Source organism: Chelmon rostratus, chromosome 5, assembly GCF_017976325.1.
Source record: "Chelmon rostratus isolate fCheRos1 chromosome 5, fCheRos1.pri, whole genome shotgun sequence".
NCBI classification, from domain to species: domain Eukaryota; kingdom Metazoa; phylum Chordata; class Actinopteri; order Chaetodontiformes; family Chaetodontidae; genus Chelmon; species Chelmon rostratus.
In genome coordinates, this window is record NC_055662.1 from 26,828,375 (window position 1) to 26,856,299 (window position 27,925).

Below are 27,925 nucleotides of genomic sequence, written 5' to 3' on the forward strand. Positions count from 1 at the left end.
CTGCCACCAGGTCATTTTTAATGTCAGCTCATATCAACGGCAAGAGTCCCAGGCCTATTTTGAGCGGGACTAAAGAGAAGTTTTTATGAGTTCTCTTAGCCATAAAGAGGGTTTATGTCTTCACGGAGCAACAGCAGATCTCAAGGCTACACATGAGTATAAACCCAAAATAGAAGAGGGAGCAGAGTGCCTCAAACCCATCAACGTACCAAAAAATGGACAAGTACGGACACAGACAGCCGCGTGTTTTATGGCAAATTGACGTAAAGATAAGGAAAAATACTGCAGTTTCATTTGACTTCAGCTCCATAATCGATATAGTTGCCGCTCTTCTCCAAACACTGCAACTAACTGGCTAACAAAACCCCTTTTAGACTTGTAAATATGTACTTTCCCCTCTGACGCCGTATTGTACAACTCGCCCCATTTTCCTCTGTGGATAAGGCAGCCATGCTATTTTGAGAGTCAGCGGGCTATCACCGAGTGGGTGTTCGACACAGGGTTAGAGAAGAAACACCATGTGACATTTGGAACCTGCACAACAGCCGTGATGGCCTAGAAACAACACGGGCACACGAAGAGCACGATTTGACCTACAATGCAGGCGAAGTTTGGCAGCGTGATGCTACACGAGTGGTCACGATGGTCACTGTAAAAGCGTGAGTATCACACGCCGATGAGGAGAACTAAGAGTACACAGAGTGGGTAAAGAAATGCAATATTCCTTACAGTAAAGAGAGAGGTGTGAGGGGCAGAGAGTTGAGGGAAAACTTCAATTTAAACTGAAAGTAAAAATCTATTTTGGAGGCAGAAGGTCGTCCTCGTGATAAGCTCAGTGCTGTGGAGAGGTTGTAGAGGACAATGGCTAATTTGCCTTGGGAGCATGTGCATCCAGCTGGGAGGTGAGTGGCAGGAGTTCAAGATTAGAGGAGCGGAGTGTGGCAGAGGTGGAGCGAGTGCAGAGATAAAGGTGGAGGGACGGGCAGGCAGCGAGGTGAAAGGGTTTAGAGAGATTTGGGTGAGGAAGGTGCCGCAGATTGGATGTTTGGAAGCAGAGGGGTGAAATGGCAGTGAGCAGTGATGGGAGGGTTTGGACACGATGCCCACCAGACAGCCCGCCCTCTGCAGGCCCCGCTGCACCTGTTGTTTTTCAGGCGGGAGAGGCTGGGGGGGGGGGGGGTGTCGCTGTGGGAAGGAGACAGTGGGGGGGGGGGGGGGGTGTTTTGCGCCCTGTGACTCAGGAGAATCTGAGCAGGCACAGAGAGGGAGAGTTAAAGCTGAGCAGGGAGTATGAAGGGAGCTGCAGGGGAGGGTGGGGGGGCGGGGTTGCTGCTATGAGTCAGCCGTGGCTAAAAAAGGAAAGTGAGCGACTTCCACAGGGGACCAGCGGGGTAAAATAAGACAAGTGGTGAAACAGCACTCCTCAGCTAAGGTGACCAAGGACTTTGAGGAGGGAGTTGCATAAAAAGCACACCAAGTTTCACCTTGCATAATCATGCTTGATTTGGTGGCTTGCCATTAGATATCACATTTTAAATGCCTCAAATAGACTTAATAGCGCTTATTAACAAACAAAGAAAAGGACTTTAGAGTTCCTGAATCACCTTGGATCTCATTTTTCAACAGTGCTGACATTATTCTGTCCACGGCTTGCATCCTTGCTCTCAGATACCTCTAAATGAATTAACTGGTGAAGGAGATTACAGAAAGTATGTTAAGACACAGCAATGAATGTAGACACATAATCAGTTCACGACTTAACAAGATATTAACTGCGATATCTTTGCGGTTTCTTTCCTTTATGGTATCTTTTTTGAGGCTCCAACAGAATTTCACCCACGGTGTTCTGGAGTCAAATCCTCAGTGACATAACAGGGGAGAATGTCAGTGGTGAGGATGTCTCTCATTCCTCCCCTCGAGCTCCCCAAAGAGAGCAGAGCACCAGCATCGCTCACCACGGTGAGGAAATGCAGTAATCTGAGCTGCATGGTATACTCCTTAACTTTATGTATTTTGAACACAGAGGCAGTAATGTCAGGCTGACTTTGTTTTTCTCCTTGGGTCCATGCACAGAGCCCGAAGCCACCAGCCTTTCCACCACGGTTATGATAAGAAATGTCATTATGAGTAGTGTCGCCCTGGCCGTCGAAGAAAGAAAGAGAGGGAAAGAGCAGAGCAGACCTGTCCAAATGCAATCTGTCAAAAATGAACTGTGACTTTTCCCTTGTGGCCTGTCTCTGACAGGATTTTAAAGTATTATAATCAGGCCTGACAAAGCATTCTGTTTACCTCTGCTGGTTGGGATGAAGGTGGTGGAGCACAGCTGACACCCTATCTGTGCAACAGTATAGCTGCAGGCTTTCTAATCCCTCTGCAGCCTGAATAACAGAAATCAAGCTGACGTCATTCCCCGCTGCTCAGTTACAGCAGTCACTTCAGGGCTGGATTTACACACTGTCTCCTCTTGTGTCTCAGACGTGCATTTAAAGATCAAGATTTCCCATTTAGTACATACATCCATACATACACACATGTCCAGTACCTTGAACCTGACCCCTTCCTTTAACTACATCTTTTTTTTGCCATTGCCGGAGGAGATGCAAACTCTTCAGGACTTTTCCCAATAGTAGTAACAGCGAGGTCCAGAACGTGTGCTGCGTAAGAGTTGCAAGCATGCCAGTAGAGTGCTGTGTGTGTGCATGTGTGTGTGTATGTGTGTGTGCGTAGAGGATTGATGGTCGGAGGTGGAATGCTGACCATGCTGGGACTTTGGTATGGCAGGGATGGGAGTCCTGGCATGGGAACATAGCACAGTGTCACTCTGGCTATCAGGTTCCTGTCCATACTAAACACGGAGGGCCACAGCAGGCCATGCAGCTCCACTGAGGATATTTAAAAGGATTTTCAATTAGCACCATCATCATAAATTATACTGAGTCCGTATATTACCAGCATGTTGCACCACTGCTACTTCTAGCCATAGCGATTTTTCCTCTATCTTTAAAAGGACGGCAATTACAGCTTGTTTGCTACGTAGAAAGCGTGACACATTAGTGATGTGAAGACAGACTTTGGAGACTTGAGGCTGAGCTTAGAAGAGGAATCTGACATCTGTCTTTCATGGAGGGACTAACTTAGAGTCAAGCAGTCTAAAAACTGACAAGTGACACATACTGTTAAGTGCAGCAGCTGCTGCTTACATGCATGCACTGCATCAATATGCATTTAAAATGCTTCTGCAGTGAAAAGCCATGTTGACAGAGACAAGGTGCAGGCATGAAAGGTGTTCGCGAGCTTCATCTTTATGTCTTCTCTCTGTTAACATGAAATTACAGCAGGGCTAATAAAGCAAAGGGAGAGGTCCCTGCTTGTGTCATGGTAAATTATTCTCTCTTTCAGCTGTCCAATGTGGGGCATTCAGTGAAGGTAAACAATTTGTTCCTGGCAAGGTCAAAAAACAGCCTGGCTTTCAGTGACGAAAAAGCATCAGCCTCTGCTGTCAGCCTCCTCACGCAGAAGCGCTTCAAACTGGAATGAACCAGCTGCCGAGAAAGATCATGAAGAAAAAGCCCTTGAAAAAAAAAAGCCTTGCTCCCCCTCCTCCGCCTCCGTTCAGTCTATCTGTAGCTGTATCTCTGTTCCTTTCTTTGTGCCCGATGAGAAAAACAGAGCGAGTCTGTACTCACAACAGATGGAGAGCAATGCTGCATGCTGTGCATGAGAGTGTATGTTAGGAAGGGCTGAAGACAAAGTTAATGGCTAGTGACTGTGTCCTTGATGCATTTTCTGCAGGATATATATCCTGCAAACACAGATATTCTAAAAGTCAGTAGGTGTCATTCCTGATTCTGTTTCTAATGCATCACAACTCATTTGGCAGCCAATCCAGATATGCAACTTATACAAGTGTGATGTAAACTTGAAGACTCCAGTGCTTAAACTTTTGAAATGAAAAATATTTGCAGTTTCACGCTAAATAATTTGGCATTAATCCTTTAATACGCGACTAATGTTGCAGATGAGTTTGTGTGGGTGAGATGATGAACTCGAAGGTGAGCTATGGCCTACGATGCTCAGCCAGCTGAGGTCCTGGACCCTGGTGGGGGTGCTGGGATGGAGGAGGATTGAAAGGCTATGATTACAGTAAAGAGGATGGCCTATAGAGTGCTATAGAGTTAAGTTAGCAGGGAGGTTTTGATTTGGCGTCAGGACGAGAAGGAAAAGAACACACCAGTCAGAGGTTTTTGTCCATGGAAAGAAAATAATTGCACTCTGGTGGTTCTGGGCTTAACCATAAAAATGGTTGCAAAACAACTGGTTCAGGAATAACCACAGACAGAAAACTGAATAAAAATGATTAGATTAGGTTCTTAGAGACACATGATGTGTGTGTCAGAGATCTTCCTTGTACCTTCTTGAACTTTCCCAGTAGCTTCATTTTGTAAACAAGTTGAAGAATAATTAATGTTTGATGCAAAGCAGTGAGACTTTGTGTGTTAATGATAACTTAACAGGAGCTCCATTCTGTCAATTATTCAAGTTATCAGCTGCAGAGGTCAGGCTGCCTGCTCAGAGGTCAGACTGCATGAGCAGGAAGTCTTCAAAGCAGCTAAATCACTAATGTCTGACATGTTTTATGGGACTCATGTATTATTTTGGATGCCAGAGAAATTCCTGTGAGCTGATTCACACATGTGGATGTCAGACTTCTCTGGTTTTAATTAAACAGCAGCAGCAACACATTTATTAAGTCACGTCCCTCTCTGTGGGTCTGCTCCTGCATAGCATTTTCAGACCTGTAGGAATATTGGTCGTTCCATTGTTTAGAGGAATGTGTGGGCTCATGCCTCAGTGCAGAGATGTGTGTGTGTGTGTGTATTTCTATTATGTCACAGTGATGATGTGGCACTGGCAAGCAGGCGTACGGGGGCCTCAGTCCAACCCTCCCCGTCCGTGCTGAACGTGCCTGGTCACAGCTAGCTGCCGAGAACCTCTGGATCACAGGGGCTTCTGGGTAGTGGGATTAGCCGGTGAGAGGAAACAGCTGAGGCCTGCGTAGCGTCAGCACTTGCTAATCAACACTCCCACCGCACACACATGCATGCACGCCGCCCCAATCTATGCCGTCCCTCAATAATCCCCTCCTCCTTTTTTTCAATCCGCAGGGGTCAGACACCCACAAAGGCCTGGGTCCACAAAAGTCAAAGGGGGAGGGGAGGGGACAAAGGGACGCTGAAGTGCTTGGTCAAAGCTGACAAGGCTGCTGAGTCATCACTGATGCTGCTTTAAACTGATAATGTACAAAAAAACGTGCAGTAATGTTGATCAGCTGTCACTTTGTATTAACACATCAGTTGTGGGTAAAGGTTTAGAAGCAGTTTTTCCATCCTGACTGCAGGCTCCTGCGTCACAGAGGACATTTAGATATCAAAAACTGCCAGCTTCAGTTATGCAACTGCAGTGACACGCATGCCTTCTCAGAGATCACTCTGCGCGTTTGGTTCTAGCTTGACTACCCACAGCGCACAGTTGTAATTTCCAACAAAATCAATTAGTACAAAACCGGGTTTGACGTAATACGAAAGTCGATAGGCTACAAGTAAAATTGATTTACTGCTCACGAAACTGACTGTTGGACATTAGAAATAGGTCATCCGTAGACAAACTGGTACCAGAATGAGAGCGGCGCTATTTAAAGATTAAAAGTTGCAATCTGTGCAAGTTAGTTTGTACTTCAACCTGAAACAAATCAAGGTAATATCTATCAAAATAAAAGTAAATGTTAACACATTTGGTCAAATAAGACTTGAGAAATACGTCAACAAATCATGCTGATACCTCCTCCATCGGTGCTCTGCAGCAGGCCAGCAAGTCCGCTCTTGCTCATGCATCATTCAGCAGGGATCAATAAATCATGTATTTTGCTGTATGTTGACCTGTGACTGTGGTTCACTTGGCCTGTAGCCCTCATCCCGTATTAGGTTTCACTGCCTGTCATAGAGAGGGGTGCTGTGACTCATCCAGACGTCTTTTCAGCAAAACAGCAAATTATCATTCTTTTTTATGTTTTGACACACTAGATCATAATTAGCATCTGGTTTGTCATAAAATGTCTACATTTAATAAGATTTCAACAGCTAACCCTGCCTGGTCAGCGTTAAGAGACATGCTCTGCAATTTCAGCATCATCTGAATTGAGGGACATGAGCTTTATTAACTTTCTCCATCAATAAAAGCAAAAGAGCCTCTAATATGAGGTAAGAAGACTGTGAGTAAATTATTTGGCAGCCTGACTCACTCAGACCTGAAGCAGCCACATAATTCACATAAGTGGCACTTAAGCAAAGAGGAAAGTGCAGTTTTTCCCTCTTTGCCTCCCCTCGTCTGCCCTGAGGAATCCCCGGTTACCTCTGGAAACTTTGGTCAGTACCCGTGTGGACACGTGCAAACAGAATGAAAAGAGGACTAAACCCTGAGCCCTCTGTGCCACATTTGTCTCGGCTTTGGGGATTTATGTCAACTATCTGATACACACTTTAAATTTAAGTGTATTTTACAACAAGATGGTAATGTCTTGCTGCTTTTGATGAAAGTTAGTCTTGTTTAATGTCTTTGGGCTTTCCTGTCGTGCAACTTTCTGGCAGCAAGGCCAGGTGCAGTTTTTAAACCACCTGCAGGGGCAGTGTTGTACTAATTTTTAGAAGATAATCTGGGTCCAGCAGAGTGGCAACCTGTGTGCTTCTAATCTGAAGCTGTCATGACCCAAATAAAATAGTTTTCTCTGAGGGTAAAGCAGTGGGTAATGATTAATCATTTGGAGCTCATTTTAACTCTGTTTGCTTTTCAGTTGAAAGGATGTTGTGTTGGCGCTCTGTCAAAGATTGATGCTCAGACCAAACAAAGGTCGAAGTTAAAGTATATACAACCCAGATTCCAAAAAGTTGGTGTGTGTAAAACAGATATACAAACAGAACGCAATGAAGTGTTCCTGAGCCCACGTAGTAACATCCTTTATCCAATCATGTGATCACAAAGTGGTGAATCTCTCTCCATCCTCGCTGTGAATCACTGAGCCTTTCCAGGATGCTCCTTTCATACCCAATCATGATACTATCACCTGTTACCAATCAACCTGTTTACCTGTGGAATGATCCAAACAGGTGTTTTTGGAGCGCTCCACAACTTTCCCAGTCTTTTCTTGCTCCTGTCACAACTTGGTTGAAATGTGTTCCAACAACAAATTCAGAATAAGCAGATATTTACAAAAAATCAAGTTGATGAGGTCAAACATCAAATATATTGTCTTTGTGCTGTTTTCAATTGTGTATATGTCCAAAAAGATTAGGTCCATTCTGTTTTATTATATATATATTTTAGTTTAGTTTTATTATATGCATTATATGAATATATATGTAAGTTTATTAACACAAAGCGTGTAGTGTGCACTGATAAAACTCTTCAGTCTGAGACAAAACAGTCACAGCTCATTGTAATTTAGAACAAAAAGTTTATTCAAATCAAAAGGAAGAACTAGACAAAAGGTTAAATCATTCAGAAAATAGTATATTCATAGAATATCTATACATCGTCATGATTAACGGACAAAAAAAAGATAAAAACAAACATACAAATGGAGAATGAAGAAAATTCAGTGAGTGATATTGCACTTTGTTTCTAAAATGTTTCAGATCCCGTCTCCCAGGTTCTTCATCTCTGAACATTTCAGTCCCTGCCTTTATTAGGTCAGGAGTTTAGCTTAGTTTTGACACTGGACTACTCTGAGGTCCAACCAAATGGACTATGGAATTGACCAACCTGAAACAAGTATGTAAGCTTATTCATTACCGTGTAGCTTGATTCAATTTCCCTAAGATAAAATCCAAACAAGGAACTGCAAACAAATAGAACAGGATAGCACAGGGTTAACTGTGGAAGAAGCAGTTTGCCTGCTATCCCATGTTACCTAAATGTTTCTCAGAGCAGGGGAGGGGGCTGATCAACAGCTGCCACCCCCAGGCCTGAGGGGGATCAGAGAGACTAACTCAGGAAGGTTGCTTGATAAACTAGGAAGCAAACTAAACCAATGCCCAGAAATGCATGAAAAAAAAGAAGGTTTGAATCAACCCTCATCAGCTTCAGAAATTTTTAAACACTCGCTTCTAAAGGACTTTTTTTTCCCCCTCTTCCCTTTTTGTCCTTTTGAATAAACATGGAAAGGTCTAAAAACACGCAGATGTGTACAGACATAATAAAAAGGAGAACAAGAGTTAACGTTGACACTGAAGAATGAAGAATCATGATCAGGTCTTTTCTGTGTCAAGGCCACTAAGATAAGATCACTTTAATAATCTGCAGTTTGTCGATTACGGTCAGAAGCTGTGTTTTTAGTTGCAGCTGGATCTCGATAAGAGCGTGCACGCACATACACACACACACACACGCACAACACATACAAACTGGTGTCAGCTACGTTTAAAATGTAAACTTAGAAAAAGTCACTAATCTTTGAAAAAAAAATGAAATAATGCATTAACGTCCTACACAACACTGCTTTACTGAAAAATCCTTTAGCATAACGCGGTTAGTACCAAATTGTTTTTCTCCAGACCTTCACCACTGAATGCTGGTTTTCTCTTATTTTCTTATCAAAAAAGTGCTGCTTTTTATTTTTCTTGACTATGTCAAACCTCTGTTGCAGCTGGTCTGTTGTGTTGAATGAGTTCGAAAACCAATGTATTACTCATGTCAACCTACTACTACTTGTTCTGACCAGTCTCAACAGAAGTTCAGCAACGTCCCCAGCTTTGCCTTTGCGCTGGGTTTGCTCCTTCAAACGCAGGAGCAGTGTCGTTCCTCTTTTTCCTTCTTTTTTTTTTATAGCGAGCATTCTGGCTTCACTGGTCTGGTAAAATCGAACTGTTGGTTGGATGAACTGGGCAAGTGCAGCAGGACAAAAAGGGAATGTGATTAATCTCAGAAAGCTGCCTTACTTCTCTGCAGGACTATTCTCTCGTTGTGGTAGTTAAAAAGGAAAAACTCATTATTTTTAACAACTTCATTATTTTTAACAGTGCAATTTAAAAGAAAACCTATTAACTGTTTCTCTTTTTTCCAACCGTTTGGCAAGTGAGAAGACCACCTGAGACAGTGCTTTTTGGGCAGTAATGCAAGCCTGGCTTGCCCTGAGATTAGGAGTAGAGGGGCTGCAGGCAATTCGGGTGAGGCGAGTCCCTCCACGATGTACCACCCTCTTTGTCTCACGCACACACACAGACTCACACTTTTCTATTCAGCTACAATTTGAGTGGCAAATGCAAGTCTGCAACCCCCTAGTCCAAATCCAGAGCAACCTCAACACAAAAAAGGCTAAAAGCTAGTCTATGATTGGAGCTAAATATGAGCAGAGAATAACAGAAGTAACCTAAAAAAGAAGGAGGGAAGCCACACCTGGATCCAAGCTGAGGAGGCAACATCTTAAAGAGCTTCCAGGTGGAGATAGTGTGCTGCAGTTGTAGTAAAAGTCCAGTCTAGTTGTTATAAGTCACTGAGGAAATGTCATAAGGAGAAAAAGAAAAGTCTTAAACAGCTTTAACAAATTCAGTGCATTGTTCTTGCCCTTTTCAGTCTTTTTTTTCCAAAATCAAATCCTGTTCTCAGCGCTGCTCAAAGTTATGCAGATGAAAGTCTTGAAAGTTAAGCCTGCAGTCTCATATTCTCAGTCTGGCGCATAACAAGGCTGAAACACACTGGCTGAAACTATTAGTGATTTTTTTTCTCTATTCTCATTAAATGGAGCCACACAACTCAAGTAAAGAATAAAATGTGCAAAACAAAATCCCAAATGAGGCAGGAGGACACAGTCTTTGCTCTGCAGTTGACCGCTGCCGCTGAATGCTTTCATTCATACAGACTACGGTGGTTAGAGCGCCGTTTGTTTTTCTCTCTTCATCCTGTTTTCTTTAGGTGATTCTGCTGAAGTCTGGACATGATTAGTCCTGCCCTTTGTGTGAGGAGCCACGTCCTTATGTGCCATGAGTACAGAAGAATCAAGGGTGAAAGAGGAGCTTGGCAGGCCGAGCCTTGCTGATTCGTCCTCGTCGCTGTCAATACTATCAGCGGGGCTCTCGCTACTGGTGGGGTTTTTCATACAGACTCATCATGTGTTCATCTGTACAGAGTCAGCCCTTGGCAGGCTGACACAGGAAGGAAGTGACACCCCAAACTCGTTGACTCCTGGTCCTCTCGCTGAGGGAAGGCAGGAAGAGATTTGTCCAACCCAACTCAACTGTGGGTATTTGTCCAAGTCTTTGTTGGTTGGTTGGATACTTTTCTCTGGATGTCAACAGCGCTGTGTGAGCGCTGCTGTTGGAGAAGAATATACAAAGCTGAGCCTTGCAAGCAGGTTCCTTTGAGCTCCCCAAGTCGCTCGGGGGAATTTCTGGAATACCCTTCAGCGTGACGGACAGGTGTCGAGCCTGCGCTCCTCTGTACGGCTGGCGTGATCCGGGTTAGGATCGATCTGGTGTGGAGAGGAGGAGCAGAAAAAGAGGCTTTATTTAATGAAACCGAGCTGATTTAATTTAGCCTGGAATAGAAAATTAAATGGACAAATGCTTTCCTCTATTTCATCTGGTGCTTACCTCAGAGTACAGAGGTGGGGGCTGGAAGCGGAACTCGTGAATGTAGGCGAAGAGAGGTCCGTCCAGCTCCTCGCGGGCTGCTGGAACATCCAGGCCGCTCTGCCTCTGCTCTTCTGTCACAATTTCTGCATAGCTTGGAGGAGCTGCAGAGGCCGAGCAAGCCACATGTTAGCATTCGAGGTAACTGCACTCGGAACAGAGTCGTGAATCTGAATCGTGTCCATGAGATCCAACCTACCTTCAGGCCTCTCAGGCAGACCCATGCCCAGCCAGCTCATGCTGCACTGGCTGCTGACGCTGGAGGTGCGAGAGCCGAAGGGGTGGAGAGGGATGGTTCCGATGACCAGGGGCAGGTTCAAGGACAGGTTTATCGCCCCAGGTATGTCCACATATACCTGAGCGCGGACATGAAAACGTCACAGTGGGTCAGAATATGTAAGTCATTCTGGAGGTGTGATAAATGTGCTGCATTGTAGTAAGTAAAGGACTTTGGAGCTGAGCATTCAGCACGAACTGAAACAGCCTTTTATACCTCTATAAGATAAACGTCAGGACTAAATGGGTTGTGCAGTTATTCAGCAATATGTGGGTCAATGTCTTGACGTCGGTTGCTAATGCAAGGTAGAGCTCTTGTCTGGTTCCTGTCTGGTTGCAAGGTAAAGAGGTTATAAGCACCCTCAGGGCAGGTGTTACCAAAGATATTCTGGGCTAATGCTCTTAGCAGCATGTGAAGAGAACACCTGGTGCAATCCAAGGCCCAGATTTGGCAATGTGGGCTGAGTCAGCCAGGTTCTTTACCAGGAGAGTTATTGGCTTACTGGGAAATACGGATTCTGTACTGGTGATGGTGCCGAGTAACGGTGATAATAAGGAGGAATATGAGCAGACTGTAATAAAGGCTGAAACACTTGTGTGTCTAGGTCAGTTGTGCTGTATGTTCAAGTGGGATGTGGGAGTAGCTAAAATACAGTAAGACTGCACTCACCATGAGGGAGTACTCCACCCTGATAATGCTGCAGTCCAGGATGGAGGGTGAGACAGGTGGGATCTTCAGCATCTTGCCGCTCCAGGTCTCCGTTTTGCCCGAGGACAGAGACTCTCCCCGCAGGTTGGCCACCAGCTGCTTGACCTCCTTCATCTTCCCTTTGGCATAGAAGGTCTGGGTCTGGTAGATGGCTGCCTTTGGCACCACCATGCGGGATGAGCAGTTCTCAATCTCTGCAAAGATCTGGATCGACTCTCCTGGAGAATTTGAGAGTGTAGGGGAGATCTTAACTGAAGTTTCTCTACATTTTTATCAAAAATCCTCTTTTTATCTAGGGTGTGATTACTAGTCAGTGCAGTGATCTGGTTAATAGATGACAAACAAGGTTATCATGAACTTGCCTGTGAATATTCTCATTCATCCAGGTCAAGCTTTTTGGGCATTCAATCGTTCGCAACTGGACCTCGTCAGTTTGTCTTAGATGTTTCCCCTCTCATCCGAGCAGGCTTCATCAGTTCATGCGCACCAGACTAGATAGGACAGCTCTAGTCCAATGCAATGGTGTTAGGTTCAAGTATTTATCCCCTGAGTGAGGCCAACCCCCAAAACCAAGAATGGTATCACTCTATTGTGAGGCAAACGATCGCCCCATTAAGGCGGGGTAGGGTGCAACCCTTGGATGTCAACGACAGTCGTTTGCCTCGTTAGTGTCCCATTGTTGTCATTGGGAGGCTCCCTGTGCCATGTGTGAATGGCTTTGTTGTTTATTTTCAGAGACTAAATCTTTGAATCTCTTTGGGAGAGATGAAAGGACAGCATTGTATGTGGGAGATAGGTGGTGTCTCAGACCTCCCCCTCTGTTCAGAGATGGTTTTTCAACCTTGACATAGATGGCTTCTCTTACTCCTCTTTCAAACCATCTGTCTTCTCTGTACAAGATATGCACATTTTTATCCTCAAAGGAGTGGATAAAAATGTGCAGATATGTGGATGACACATGGGTAAAAATCCAAAGCCAAGAAGTGCAAGCCTTCACCGAGCACATTAACTCAGTGGGCAAGAACATCAAATTCACTCGAGAGGATGTCAAGGACATGAGTTTGCCTTTTTTGGACTGTGATGTCCACATTGGAGAGAACAGGCGCCTCCATATTGGGGTTTACAGAAAACCCACTCACACACACCAGTACCTCCTTTTTGACCCTCATCACCCACTGGAACACAAACTAGGTGTTATCAGAACTCTCCAACACAGAGCTGATAATGTTCCAACCAGCCAACAGGCAAGGGACAAGGAACACAAACACCTGAGGGGTGCCCTCAAAACCTGTGGTTATCCCAGCTGGTCCTTTGTGAAAAGTTCAGCTGCTTCCAGAAAGAACAGGGTGACAGAGGAAGAAAAGAGGGACAGACGGCATAACATCGTCATTCCATATGTGTCGGGTGCATCAGAGAAACTCAGGCGAATCTTTAACAAACACAACATCCCGGTACATTTCAAACCTGGGAACACTCTCAGACAAAGGCTGGTGCACCCCAAAGACCGGACACCTCACACTCAGAAGAACAATGTGGTGTATGTGGTCCAGTGCAGTGAGGAATGCACAGACTTGTATATTGGGGAAACCAAACAGCCACTGAGCAGACGCATGGCACAACACAGAAGGGCTAACTCTTCAGGTCTAGACTCAGCTGTTTACCTGCATCTCAAGGAGAAAGCACACTCCTTTGAGGATAAAAATGTGCATATCTTGTACAGAGAAGACAGATGGTTTGAAAGAGGAGTAAGAGAAGCCATCTATGTCAAGGTTGAAAAACCATCTCTGAACAGAGGGGGAGGTCTGAGACACCACCTATCTCCCACATACAATGCTGTCCTTTCATCTCTCCCAAAGAGATTCAAAGATTTAGTCTCTGAAAATAAACAACAAAGCCATTCACACATGGCACAAGGAGCCTCCCAATGACAACAATGGGACACTAACGAGGCAAACGACTGTCGTTGACATCCAAGGGTTGCACCCTACCCCGCCTTAATGGGGCGATCGTTTGCCTCACAATAGAGTGATACCATTCTTGGTTTTGGGGGTTGGCCTCACTCAGGGGATAAATACTTGAACCTAACACCATTGCATTGGACTAGAGCTGTCCTATCTAGTCTGGTGCGCATGAACTGATGAAGCCTGCTCGGATGAGAGGGGAAACATCTAAGACAAACTGACGAGGTCCAGTTGCGAACGATTGAATGCTCAAAAAGCTTATCATGAACTTATTCTCACCTGGGGTGTATCCCTTCCTTTCAATTTTGGCACTTAGGGAAATGGGACCTGAGGTGCAGAACCAACAGCAAAGCGTCTTGTCTTTCGTGCCGGCCTGTGGTGACTGAAGAAAGAGGAAAAGGGTTAATAATAATAATGTCCGTTCCTGCTATCCATCAGGTTGTCAGCCACAACAGGATCACACTTTAACTCATTCGATGTTGATCTTTCCATTTGCTCAATGCCCCAGGCTGCTTCAGAAGAACTCACCAGCAATAATGGAGTGTTGATGTCAATGTGCTCAAAGACTGTAAATTCCTTCTTGGTCTTCATGGGCAGGAGCCATGGCCTGTGGAGTTCTGCCTTCACCCAGTAGCGCACACTGCCGTGCTTCCCTTCGAAAGAGGTAGCCAGAGGTCTGCAGTAAAGACGAGCAAGAAGACGAGAGAGGTTACATGAGCGTTCCAAAGCTGACGTACGCTGCAGCTGCATAACGATGGTATCTGTGTTTAATCTCTAACTAAAACAGCCACTTACGTCTGTGGAAGCTCGAGGCTGAATGCATACTCATGTCTTCCTGAATGGATAGTGGTGAGTCCTTCCTCGGAGTTGTCATCATCTGAAACACAAGGAGGACAATATTCCAAACACATGTATACCGTACCTGGGTAAAATGCTCTACGAAGGCATCTGAAAGTCATACCAAAAAACACAGGGTGGGGGAGACAAAAGAGAATAAAGGGATTTTACTATCATATCTGTCTGGATGTGAATGAATAATTGAATAATATTTAGGGCACACCAAAGAAGTTGATCGTCTGAGGTGCCAGAAACTGAGCGTGTAACATTGTGCTTTTGTACGAACGAAGAAGTGGATCTTAAATATATAAAATAAGATATGATGGGGGGGGCTGTCCTTTATGGAGCCACAACAAAATCCCATTCAGCACATAAAGCTCTCACTAACAAGGATCAATTCTATTTATCTCTGAAATAAAAAATGTTTTTTCAGAAGGGGGACAATTTGGCGTCGTCATCCTGCTACAGAAAATGCTGCAAATGATAAAAATATTTGTTCATTCTTTTTTTATATAAAGCATCAAGAGTGCGCTTCGAAGAGCCGCGTCGACAGGCCGGGCGAGCTTCTGCCAGCTCAGCACTCCCTCCCCCGAGCAGCAGCCTGTGGTAAACAAGTGCGGAGCTGTCAGTCAAACGGCAGACTCCAGCAGGAGGAGACCGGCCTAAACCGGTGCGAGCAGCTTCCCACAGCCGCTCTGCTCTCATTACGCATTCACTGTGCGACACCGCAGCCACGACGAGCAGCCCGACCCGACCAGAGCAGACCGCCGCTCGCATCCGCTCCGGCTGCGCAAACAGCCTGCGAGCATCGCCGCAACGGCGCATCTCCTCAGTTTAAACCGTTTGACGCCGCTGGTGGTGAACAATTTGCTGCGCAGTTTAACATAAGTGTGGAGCAAAATGACAGCTGGCTCACCTGCTGCACAGGCTGCTGCAGATCGGACCGCAAACTACATGTACATTCAGCGTTAGAGATGGACGGAAAGCTGCACCCAAAATACCTCATGAAAAACATCCACCAGCCTGCGGATGAAGGGGACACCATTTGTGTTGGGACATGCGTCTCAAGCGCGCAGAGGCTGACAATAAAGCCCAATTCAGCGTTATAATATCACAGAAAAACACGTTATGTGCAGGTTGAGGGTGTTTAAACGGACATAAAGCTTCAGTATGTCGCTGCGCAGCTTTTATTTCCACTCACGCCACAGGTTAATTAACTCCCGTTTTGCAGGTGTTTTCTTAATTAAAAAGTTGCAGAATTTTCTGTCACTCTCTGTCGGAGAGTGATGTCATTGGCCACACATGAGCACCTAAGCCAATGACAGACGGGCGAGGGAGGGGCACGAGCGCTGCCCCCGCCCCTTCCAGCTCCAGTTTTCTGAACAGGATTGAACCGCTTTGAACAATGGGTGGAAACTTCAGAAAAGCTACAAAGAAACGGCAGATATGATGCGTTTCTGCGCTGAAAATCCTCCCCGGAGCCGCAGGCCATCACCGCAGCCTATTTCTCTGTCGCCCCGAGTCTCAAAAATGGAGCAAAAGCCTTGTTTTGCACTTGGATTACTGTGAAAAACACCGCTGTCATTCATTCTGACACCTTGACACAAACAAGCTGCATCTGGCATCATGTCGCAAAAACACACACCAACAGCACCACAAAAGGAGGCTGAAACACGACAGTTATCCATCTTTATATTATGCCTAATATTCTATATTGTCAGTTTGTGACATCCAGGGCAACAGCATCCTCCAGTGAACCTGATCCCCGACCAGCACAAAGAGCATCCCACACTCAGTTTCTCTAAAACTTCTAGAAAATGACATAAACCACCTCTCTTACCTCTCTCGTGTCCAATCAAAATATCTCTGTGATTCAGATATTCCACTTCTTCCGTGTAGTTTTGCGTGTAGGCAGTGTTGGATCCAGCGTTTCTCGATTCAGTCCAACGAACTTTTGCAAATCCTTTGGCGTGGATTTTGAGAGACTTGACGCGGATTTCTCCGGTGACTTCGATGACCACCCTCCCTGAGACGCAGTCCCCGCTGGAGAAAACGGGGACGTTGCTGTCATTGAGACAGTCGTAGCTCACTGTGAAGCTCTTTATCTTTCCTAGCACCATGGTGGAAAGAGAGAGGCTACGGAGACCTGGAGATAGAAAAGGAGTCTATGAAAAAATAATCTCATATGAAAAAGAGATGCAGTTCTCAGACACTGATCAGTATCTCTGCCCTGCACGAAGCAGGAGGCACGATCAGTGGCTTCTCTGCGAGCAGTTCATTGAGATGTGTGATGGCTGAATAACAGCAAGGGCTGCTGTTATCATCCGCCTCTCTGCTTGTTGGTCTCCAGTCAAAGACAAGGAAACCCCCGTGGCTCAGCTCACTTTAAGCGACGGGCTGTGTGAAAAACAACCTTGGGCGCATGCGCAGGGCTCCACTGCCCCCTCCTTCCGCCTTCTGGAACAAGGCAGAGAAGTGTGGCGCTGGGCCAGATGACAAGTTTGGTCAAACAGCTGAAAGACTGCACAAAGAAATGTTCACCACAGTCATTTTATAAGCGAGACTTGACAGCCAATTTATTATTATATTATTACGTACATAACATATTTAAAATACATGAATACACCCACCCAAAAAGTCTCATCCCAATTTATTATTACTACCTGTAATAATATGTTTCATATTGAATTAGAGATAAATGAAAATGCACAGCCCCACTCTTCATAATGTGTGAAAATATAGCAACTATTCATAGATGTACATCGCCTCAGGATCTTTTTCAGCAATATGGCTTGAAAATCTGCACATTCATCTGTGATATAATCCATACACAGGCTCACTATAACCTGCACATCCGTGTGCAAGCAACAGAAAATAACAGAGTTGATGCCTTGATTGCAGGCCGTGCAGAATTGCTGGATGCTTTATAAACCTGGAATTCAAGAGTAAAGGAAGACGTCCATGAACGCTTGCTATATATCAATCTAACACACATGTTTTTGTAGTAAGATGGGGGACGTCTCATTGTGTTGAACTCACGTTTACAGAAAAACAACTCTGAGGCTCAACACGCCACCTGGCGGCCATCAAAGGTTCTACAATGAGCCGCAGTATCACCTGTTGAACTCACGTGCATTGCTCTCAGCCAGCAGTTGGTAACTGCGAGACAGCAGTTCAGGTCTAATCCACTGCAGTTATGTACATCAGTGCCACATCAGCTCAGCAGTAAAGTCAGGCCACAATGAGTAAGTTATAGGAGGTAGGAGTATAATATCTGTGGAGGTCCATGGCAGCAAACGTCAACCCTATTTGATGGCATCTAATTAAAACTGGACGGCGCTGTGATTAAAACCCATCATTAAAGCAAAATAATTCGGAATCATATTTCATGCGACCTCCTATGATTTGAAAAGTGCATCAAATGCAGCCATATAAGGTGATATTTGATTTCAGCAATCATGAGATAGTAAGTTATTTGGTTTGTCACATGCACAGCTGTGATCAGGACAACGCCAGCTCATCAAAATAGTGCAGCATAGATGTCTTGTTATAAGACGAATGCTGTCCCCTAGAGGTTCTACTCTGTCATTACATGTTTACAAATCTATGTCACCCACATTAAGCTTTTTTTTCTCCCTCTGTTTAATTTTTGGAATGATTGTTGGCAATGGTGATGAGTATTTTGATAAAAACATGCAAATAGTTTAATTTAAAATGACGTAAGAAAACTCTTATTTTGAAAGCGTAAACAGGATGTTTATATTAAGTTTACATGAAGTTCCTCAGACGCGGAAGTGACCATCGCTCGCAGTTCCAGAGGAGCCCTGAATGTCTCCTTTGATGGGTCTCATCCAGTCCAGACACATTTCCCCTTTTCACAAATCGCCACATTGAAGGAGGTGAAACGCTGCCATGAACAGAGAAGTGCTGGCTTTGATTTTCCTCTTTCAAACTTATGGTGAAAGTTTGTGCCAAAATGGGACCAGACCCAACATTGTGATGGTGATGAGTGATGCATTTGTAAGTATGAATTAATTATCAGCGCTGTGCTTTACTGCTCTTAAGTTTTGGTTTATTTCTGAAAGTGTTTGGCTGTGTGCACTGCAAAAACTCAGCTCTCAAAAACAAGAAAGAAGTAGTAAAATAGTGGAAATTTTACTTTAAATAAGACAAGGAACGGGAACAGGAAACTTTCATTTATTGGGATTTTTAAAACACGTAAAAAGTCTTACAGAACTCAGTTATCTTAAAAGTAGTACAGCCAGAGTTTGCACACAAGGCCAAACACATTTTGAGTGCTCAACTATTAAGTCTCAAATTGCTGACTGCCATTATATTAAAGAATAAAATAACTTTTACACCTTTGATGCTTCTATTTTCATCTTTAGTTTGTTCACCATCATATTTTGCAAAAAAAATCTGTCCTTGTTTTATGCTAATTCTGTCTTTTTTATGTGAAGCACTTGGTGCATGTGATTTCCTTGTGCTGGAGCACTTTGAGCTGCAATTCTAGTATGAGAGGTGCAAATACAAATAAAGTTGAATATTATTACAAACAACATGCATATATTGCCTTAATTTAAGACATTTCATCTTAGATTTCACTTTTTGCAGTGTATTAGTGGATTTGCATCTACATGTCAGTTGTCCTCTTTGTGCAGGATGGACGACTGACCTTTGATCCTGGCAGCAAAGTTGTGCACCTGCCGTATGTGAACTACCTCAGGGAGCTTGGTGCTACATTCCTCAATGCTTACACCAACTCACCCATCTGCTGCCCCTCACGAGCAGGTCAGTTACCTACTGAAAGGTAATGGCAGCAAAAGTGAATAATAAATGTGTTTTAGCTGTTTATTCTCTGTCCTCAGCAATGTGGAGTGGTCAGTTCGTTCACCTCACTCAGTCGTGGAACAACTACAAGTGCCTCAATGCTAACGCAACAACATGGATGGATTTGCTGGAGGCGAGCGGATATCTAACTAAGATGATGGGCAAGCTGGACTACACCTCAGGGAGTCACTCTGTCAGGTGGGGGTGTGGACAAGAGTGTCTGTAAAGCTGAGGCTGCATCTCAGATAAGAAAAAAACATCGCTGACATTTTCTTATTCCTATTCACCACACTAAGATCAATTTAAAACATGCACACTCATATATAGTAAAAACAACAGAATTGTCAGTGACCGACAGTATGAATAATAAGCAACAACATGCTGCTCATGTGGGCAGCTATTTTCCAGAACAGTGTGAATCATCTTTTTTCCCACTTCCTGTTTTTTGCATCTCTGCCTGCGTCTTGTTGGTATTTGTGCATGTTCCTGCTGCTCCTGCAGTAATCGAGTAGAGGCCTGGACGCGAGATGTTCACTTCCTCCTGCGCCAAGAGGGCCGACCTGTTACGCAACTCGTCGGGAACATGTCAACGGTAAAGATCATGAGAAAAGACTGGGAAAACACGGACAGGGCTGCACAGTGGATCCACCAGAGAGCTGTATCCTCACACCAGCCCTTCGCTCTTTACCTTGGCCTCAACTTACCTCACCCCTACAGAACTGAATCCCTGGGGCCCACCGCTGGAGGATCCACCTTCCTTACCTCTCCATACTGGCTGGAAAAGGCATGCTTTTTCTTGGCCTTTTCTTGAATGATTTTGCTGCAGAATTACATTGTATATGTTTATATAAATCACTCTTATTTTACACACACAGGTGTCTTCTGAGCTCGTCACCATTCCTAAATGGCTGCCTATGGCTGCCATGCACCCTGTTGACTACTACTCCACCTTCACCAAAAACTGCAGCGGAGCTTTCACTGAGGAGGAAGTCAGAAGCATAAGGGCCTTCTATTATGCCATGTGCGCTGAAGCTGATGCCATGCTGGGTTAGTTGACAGCAGTGATTCACCAAGAGTTGGTCTCTCTGTGCAGGAGGGAGTGGGTTTGACTGCGAACGTCACTGCTCACCAAATTCAAGCCAAATTCTGTAGCCTGGTAACTAATGAAGCAGACCAAACCTGCAAGGAGCAGCCTCTTCAGACCCTGTTTACCACCACTTTAAATTGCAGCTGCTGTTTGAACGTCTTTTTGACTGAATTCAATCCAGCAGCAGCTCAGTGCTTTCTCTGTGTCTCCCACACACTCTGTCTCAACAGGCCAGGTGATTTCAGCTCTGAGAGAGACCGGCCTGCTTAACAACACTGTTGTGATATTCACTGCTGACCACGGAGAGCTCGCCATGGAGCACCGGCAGTTCTACAAGATGTCAATGTTTGAAGGCAGCTCCCACGTTCCCCTGCTCATCATGGGACCTGGACTGATGTCTGGCCTGCAGGTCGACCAGCTCGTGTCTTTGGTTGATCTCTATCCCACTGTGCTGGGTAAGCAAGAGGACAGAAAACGGATGATTAGCAATCGTCAAACTCATATAATTTAATTTTAACTTGATGTTACACACTTGTGCGTTTTGCAGACATTGCTGGTATTTCACCAGTAGGTATTCTCAGTGGCCACTCGCTCCTCCCTCTGCTGTCCAAGGCCAGCACTTTTTCCAAGAAGCAGCATCCAGACTGGGTCCTGAGTGAATATCATGGCTGTAATGTCAATGCCTCTACATACATGCTTAGAAGTGGTCGGTGGAAATATATTGCCTATGCAGATGGCATGAGTGTGCCCCCGCAGCTTTTTGGTGAGTTCCTCGCCTCATAAACTTCAATCATTCAACCGTTCATATGCTTTCAAGAGGGAAAAAAAACAACCATAAAGCTCTGGCTCTCTTTGATTTTCTGTACTCTCTGTGTTTTGCAGATGTAACACTGGACAGGGAAGAACTTCATAATGTAGTCCTCAAATTCCCAGATGTGCGGGCGCATCTGGACAAGCTATTGCGTAGCATTGTAGACTATCCAAAAGTCTCTACAACTGTCCATCTCTACAATAAAAACGCATTTCGTGCCTGGCGCCACAGTTTGGGGAGGAACTACAGCCAGGTCATTGCTAACCTCAGATGGCATGTGGACTGGCAAAAAGATGCGTTAGCCAATGAGAGAGCTGTTGACAAGTGGCTCAATGGCTCTTTGTAATATTAAGTTGTAGTGATAGCCTTAAGGTTTTTTTAATGAGCTGGACTCAAACTTGAACTTTTACTCTCTTCATTGACAATGAGAGCCATTGATGGGTGGCTCTGTGGCTTTTAACAATATTTATGCTGTAAAAGTTATAATGAATAATTTCAGAGTATCTTTTTTTAATGTCCTCGTTCACACTGACTAAATCAGGACTTTTTATGTCACATCTCCTCCTCCATGACATGAAGTATTTTCAGTCCATTCTATTATTAATTTCCTAATTCTTTTTATTTTTCAAATAAAGAAATGTTTGGTTCACTTTTGTACTTTTGTCGTTATTATTTCTTGCACACACCGAAGTAGACCACACTGCAAGTCGCTTTATTTTGAAGTTCAGAGTAGGTGTGGCTACAGCGCTTTCACTTCCGTGTTATGCAGCAGTGGCAGGGAAGCTGACAACGTAAACAGTAGTTTTACCCAACATTAGGTCTCTTTTGCAAAACCTACATGGATAACACCTCAAATAACTGAATCAGTATCATTTTATGCATCAGTTGAGGTGCGAAATCACTTTCTATTCTAAAGTACAAAGTTTAGGGGCTCTTACAAGATAGTTAACGTTAGCTAGCTAACACTGCTAACAGTTAATACAAACTTAGCTAACAAGAGTTTACTGTCAAGTCAACTGGTAATGTTTAAGTCAGGTACATCAATGCTACTCGGTAGGCACAGCAGACGTTTGTTGTTAAATAAATAGTGTTTGTGTTAGTGTTATTCATGCAGACGTTGGTGTTGTACGTTTATTTAGCTAGTTAGCTGTTTTAGACTCGTAATGCGACAGTGCTGCTTTTCATATTTGTTTTTGTTTCAGATAATTGCAAGATGTCTAGTAAAGAAGTGAAAACAGCACTGAAAAGTGCCAGAGAGGCCATAAAGAACAAGGAGTTCAAAGAAGCTCTAAAACACTGCAAGGTACAGTATCTCAGCTTCAGGTGCTGTGAAAAGGGAGGTATTTAAATAAGGTCTTGGCTGTTAGTGTGCACCTGTTTTAGGGTTTGGCAAATCTTTATGAGAAGACTGATCAGTGGGATTTCAAAGTCGAGCTACCTAACATCTATCAGAAGCTTGTTGATCTGTATGCAAGGTAACATGGAAAAAAAAACCTCTTCAGGATGTTTCCTACAACTGCAAAGGAAGTTGTGATGACTTTGCGAGTATTTGCTTGTGCCAACCTTCTGATTTCTTAGTAAAACTGTTGCAGTTTTGACTAGTTTCCCATATTTGTCTTGTCATGTCATTGATTCTCATTATGTTCTCCATTGACAGCTCTGACAAAAATAAATGTTATGAGATGATCAAAAAGCTGTCAGATATCCATCAGTCTGACAAAGAATATTTAAAGGTATGTAATTTAAAGGCACGTGTTCAATGACGAAAGGTATAAAGCTTTGTGTTCTTTTCATGTATTGTGATGCCTTTGTTTGTTTGCACATAGCTGGCAAAGGTTTGGCTGCAGCTCCTTCACCTGAAGGAGGAAGAAGCCGTGGACAAGAAAGAGTTACTGCAGCTGTGGCAGCAGATGTCCCAACTCCTCTCATACTGCCCTGATGAGGAAGAGCAGGACAATGAAACTCAGCAGCATGTAAGACTATTAAGACTGCATGTAAAAGGTTATGGTTAGAAGTTACAGCAGGTTTGCCTTACCTTGTGGAAGTCAGAAGCTCCAATTTTTCCCATCCACTGACAAGCGTAAAGCTGTCTCTAAATGCTGTTTTCAGTGAACATATGCTTGTCATCCATCCTTTGGTAAGTGTTTTGTTTGCTTGTCGTTATCAGCTAATCATTGCATTTGAAAAGGCTATGGTGCTCATGGATCCCGTACCAGGAGAGGAACACAAGAAGGTCTCAGCTGACTATATCAAATGTCTTTCTAAAGTAAGTGCGACTTATCTGATGTCTGTGTCACTACCACAGAAAGTCAAGGACTGCTAGAGTGAGGTCATGTTTATGAAAAATAGTAGGCCACCTCATACTTGTCCTTGTACAGATATTCTCTTAATTGTTGCCCATCATGAATCTCTCCTTACTGCAGCTGCCACAAGAAGAAGCTAAAATGAAAGAGGCATGTGAGTCCATGCTGTCCCTCTACCCCAGACAAAGTTATCCTCTTGAAGTCCTTTGTTCTCACTACCTCAGAACAGGTAAGATAGTGTTGTCTTGCTCATTCAATCAAAAATCACAGAATGAGTTTTGTTCAATAAAATGTTTTTTGTCTTTTGCTCTTGTTCTCACTATCAATACATGTTTTGTTTTTATCTGAAGGTGTTCAGAATGAGGATGCTGTCAGCTGTTTCTCCCGGCTGCTCAGTCTGGCTCCTAACAGTAGATTAGGTCACTAGGGTCTGGGCACCAAAGCACTACAAGAAGGGAGGTATCAAGATGCCATCAAGGACCTTGCACAAGGTTAGCTTTGGCATCAACAAAGAATGGGTCCTGTTCTTACTGAGACACACACAATTTTTGTGCTAATTTCCCATAATCTGTCTCTCCTGTTTTATTAGGGTTGAAGAAAATGAGCTCCAGTACAGGATGGTGCAGTCTGGCTGAAGCTCAGTTTAAAATGCACAGATACTCAGACAGTGCTATATCATGCTCTCAAGGTATGTTTAGTCTGCTGTATATCACTGTAGTGACCTAGATGACCCCACAACAGCATGTAACCGCTGATCCAGCAAGTCCAAGAGAATATGTCCAATCAGACTTCATCAAGGGCTTGTTGAAAGAACAAAAGAGGGATTTGTGAATTATACAAGAGTGTTTACCACCATCTTCAATGTGCAGCTGTCTTTAGGCCCCGAAGCAGATAATGGACTTCACTGTGTGTTTGCTTCTAATAGGTCTGACAGTCTGTGTTTCCGGAGACTCAGAGCTGAGGATCAAACTGCTTTAGATGAAGCTAGAGGCTTTAGTCAAGAGTGGAGGAGAAGCACCTGGAGACCAGGCTTTGGAGACATTTTCACAGGTAATGTGATTGAATAATACTCTTTCATAATTCAGCAGCTAAAACTAATTTCTCTATTCGGGGTTTAGTATGAAGATATTTTGTTGTTGCAAACTTGAACATACATGTGTAGTTCTAATATTAAAGTAAATATCATATGTTTGTTGTTTTTCTTTAATTTTTTTTTTACAGTCCAGATGCTAAGAAAAAGACCCAGTTCTAGTAACCCTGAAAGGTCGTGCATACCTTAACAAGGGACAAGTTGATCAAGCACTAAAGGTTGAACCGTTTACCTACTGAATCCTGTCTGTTAATATGTCAGATTTATTTTAAGGATACTGAAGGAAACACAGTATAACAGTAAATCATTTATTTAATATGTAACTTTGGCCGGTTTTCAGAATTGAACATGTTAATAATAACAGCTTGAGATAAATTTCTGTTCTCTTTTTTTAATATCTAAAAAATAAGGAAATTATCTCTTGTATTAAACACAAGATGTTGTTGTGAGAGCTTGTTCTTAGGTTTCTCTTGGAAGACAGATCACTGAGATTTCCTGATTAAATATAGATTAAATAAATAAAGATTACATTCAAAAGCAAGACAAATTAAACAAGTGTCTTCTGTAGGTGTCATCAGAGCTGATGGCCTTGAACCCTAACCTGGCTCAGGGGCTGGTACTGAGAGGACTGGCACATTTGGCGCAGGGCAAGCAGCAGCTGGCAGAGGAGAGGTGAAAACTGAGTGTTTCTTTTTGTGTGTCTTTATTCTGCACGTTGTATTATCTTAAACCTTTCTGAAATAAGACAATCCATTTGTGTGGTACAAAGTTTAGTTCTCCTTAGTTAACTTTCTTCTTCTGCCTTTCTGCTGCTCAGTTTCCTAGCTAGTTTGCGGCTAGCCAGAGCCCAGGCTGTGGAGAGTACTATTTCTTGCTGGGACGACTCTACTGGGACGACTCTACTGGGACATGGGAGAATAGACCCGTAAAGACCGTACCAAAGCCCATACACATTTGCTCAAGGTCAGTCCAGTTATTATTGAAATTTTTGATTTTTTTGGTATGTAAGGGTAATTATTTCACTATATATTAATTTTAAAAATGTCCCAATATTTTTTGCTGCCAAAAGTGAAGTGTTCAATCTTCATTTGTCCGTTTCAGGCTGCAAAGTTAGACCCAAACCTTGGTTGTGTATTCTGCTACCTTGGACATTATTACCGGGAGGTGGCAAATGATCACGTCCGTGCACGGGTCTGGAGCTGCCTCAGTGGATCTCAGTATGGAGCAGGACGATATGGTAAGTGGATTTGCACCAAACAGACACAAACTCCAAAAAGCCACAACATTCATGAATGATTTTGTCATTTTGTTATAGTGTTTTCTTCCTCACTTTTGTCTTGACTCTCCCCATGCCCCTCTTTTCCATATCTTCACTTTTTGTCCTCCCCTTCATCTTTCCTAATTGCCAAAGGACACTGCCTTAGCAAGCAAGAATGCCACTCCAGGCTCAGCTAAGTGGGCTTGGATGAGACGAGGGCTTTACCACCTGAAGGTCGGAGAGCACAAGCAAGCTACAGCTGAGTAAGACTTTGCCATTTTCTACGTTATCATTGATATTTTTAGTATTTTATGTATGTATGTATGTATTACAAATTTCATGGTATTGTAAAATAAAGGTTAAAGGTAGCACTATGTATGAATAGTAGGACTGTTTTCCTTTTGTCCCAGGAGTAATATTTTAGCAATAAGGACTCACAGTGTTTTAGAATAATGACAAGAAGACACACAAGGCTGGAGACAGCTCCTGTCTACATCCCTGTCACGTGGACAGAAACAAGGCAGCGGAGATGAAAGATGGATGAATATCCAGTAGAATTATGGGATCAGAAGCCAAGGCCAAGTGGAAATACAAACAAGACCTTTGTGATTTAACTGGAGGGGGTGTAGTTTTCAGTCCACCGCTCACGGGACAGAAAATCCCATAGCTGCTTAGCATAGTTAAATACAGTTAATTTCATCATCTAATTTTGACTGCAGCCCCTGCTCCTCTGAAAGCAGTTACTGACGCAGGGGTGGGTATTACGAACATTGTTAGAAAAGAATATGGTTGAAATAATTAGGAGTGTAGTAGGTGAATGAAACTTAATTTTGTGTAGGTGTCTTGTAGCTAGTTTAATTCTGAACCCCATGTGATCTGACCTCTCAGGTGGGCGTCCCAGGAAGCGACTGGTCGGACCTGATCCTAGAAGCCACCACTGAGGTCTTGAAGCTGGGTTCATCCCCTATGGCCCTCCTTTTCCAGGCCCTGCTCCAGTATGTGAACTAGATGGCTGCTAGGTCAGTGCTTCTCACTGCGTTCTGTGTCCGCTGCAGGTGCACATGCATGTTGCAGGCGTGCGCGTTGTTCTGCACAGATATGCAAATGATCTTATCCCATTGGTGTGTAAGTGTAATGTATCATCTTAAGTGATTAAATGAAGAATTTATGCCTCAAATTTATGTCTCCATCTGTCCTTTCACAATATTGGTAGTTTTGGAACTGCAAAGCAATTTGCAAAGTTTGCTTTCCTGACATAATAGCCTTCTGTCACTACCTCACAGGTCTGCCAGGATGCTTAATTAGAATGCTACATTCATCAGAGAGCTGACGAGAACAAATATGCCAATCATGAACTGGCTAAATTCCTTGAGATATGCTGCAGGAACTCCTCCGTGCCAAGCTTAATCACAATATCGGAGGCCATTCCATGCCAGAGACAAGTTTCGTATTATTGTATACTGTATATTGGAAAATGTAGAGTGTGCCAGCTAATTTCAGCTAGACGACAAACCAGATCAGAAGCTGTCCAATTCCATATGTTTTCAAGAGCGACTGAGCATGCGTCTTTACATCAACACAGGCAGCACAATTAGGAGTATACACAACTGTCATTTCATTCACAAATGCCACTCCGAAATGTTAGATAAAACATCCAGACGAAGAAATGCAAATTATTTTGGTTTACAAGCAACAAGGCTTATATTACATGCTTTTACCCATTTCTGTGTGTGTCCTCTGCAGGGAAACAAGGTGTTTGTTGGAGAGGCTAGTTTATGTCTCTTCTCAAGACTTCCCAATGACAGTGGTGCAGGTGGCCAGCTGGTACCTCCTCAGATAGATAGATAGATAGATAGATATACTTTATTTATCCCAAGCTGGGAAATTGCAGTGCAGCAGCAGCATTACACACAGTGAAATAAGTGAAAATAAGACTAGAAAGAACAAACTATACATAATAAAAATATAAAAATAGCGAGCAGTAAAAAGATTATATACATAACAATAATAATAAAATAGCCAAATAGTAAACAGTAGTAAAAGTATTGCACAAAAAAGAATATCAAATGCAAATGAATATCAAA

At 43.6% G+C, this 27,925-nt stretch overlaps 2 protein-coding genes and 1 long non-coding RNA gene across 4 annotated transcripts; 2 read left to right on the forward strand and 1 right to left on the reverse strand.

Annotated features, from left to right (window-relative positions):
- Window positions 1-7,493: 7,493 nt before the first annotated feature.
- On the reverse strand, window positions 7,494-16,806 carry arrdc3a (arrestin domain containing 3a). Of its 2 annotated transcripts, none has more exons than XM_041937214.1 (8): window positions 16,303-16,806; window positions 14,421-14,502; window positions 14,154-14,301; window positions 13,905-14,007; window positions 11,626-11,882; window positions 10,879-11,035; window positions 10,641-10,783; window positions 7,494-10,519 (listed from the first exon to the last, which is right to left on the reverse strand). In XM_041937214.1, the coding sequence occupies exons 1-8, from the start codon at window positions 16,580-16,582 to the stop codon at window positions 10,451-10,453; spliced, it is 1,239 nt and encodes a 412-aa protein (XP_041793148.1). In that variant the 5' UTR covers window positions 16,583-16,806; the 3' UTR covers window positions 7,494-10,450. The 2 variants fall into 2 exon arrangements, with proteins under 2 accessions (XP_041793148.1, XP_041793150.1); XM_041937216.1 differs by having other exon boundaries at window positions 14,421-14,573; window positions 16,303-16,441.
- A 1,458-nt stretch (window positions 16,807-18,264) lies between these two features.
- Window positions 18,265-21,831, forward strand: LOC121606988 (arylsulfatase K-like). The gene is made up of 8 exons (XM_041937633.1): window positions 18,265-18,482; window positions 19,124-19,253; window positions 19,331-19,490; window positions 19,794-20,076; window positions 20,168-20,339; window positions 20,610-20,834; window positions 20,927-21,142; window positions 21,262-21,831. Exons 1-8 carry the CDS (start codon window positions 18,375-18,377, stop codon window positions 21,534-21,536), a joined length of 1,569 nt encoding a protein of 522 aa, XP_041793567.1. The 5' UTR covers window positions 18,265-18,374; the 3' UTR covers window positions 21,537-21,831.
- A 113-nt stretch (window positions 21,832-21,944) lies between these two features.
- On the forward strand, window positions 21,945-27,554 carry LOC121607051. Its single transcript, XR_006006855.1, has 15 exons — window positions 21,945-22,080; window positions 22,393-22,493; window positions 22,848-22,923; window positions 23,017-23,163; window positions 23,358-23,456; window positions 23,614-23,722; window positions 23,844-23,984; window positions 24,083-24,181; window positions 24,419-24,543; window positions 24,715-24,801; window positions 25,152-25,255; window positions 25,401-25,546; window positions 25,685-25,820; window positions 25,995-26,104; window positions 26,730-27,554. It is a non-coding gene; the product is annotated as an uncharacterized LOC121607051 (long non-coding RNA).
- The last annotated feature ends 371 nt before the right edge of the window (window positions 27,555-27,925 follow it).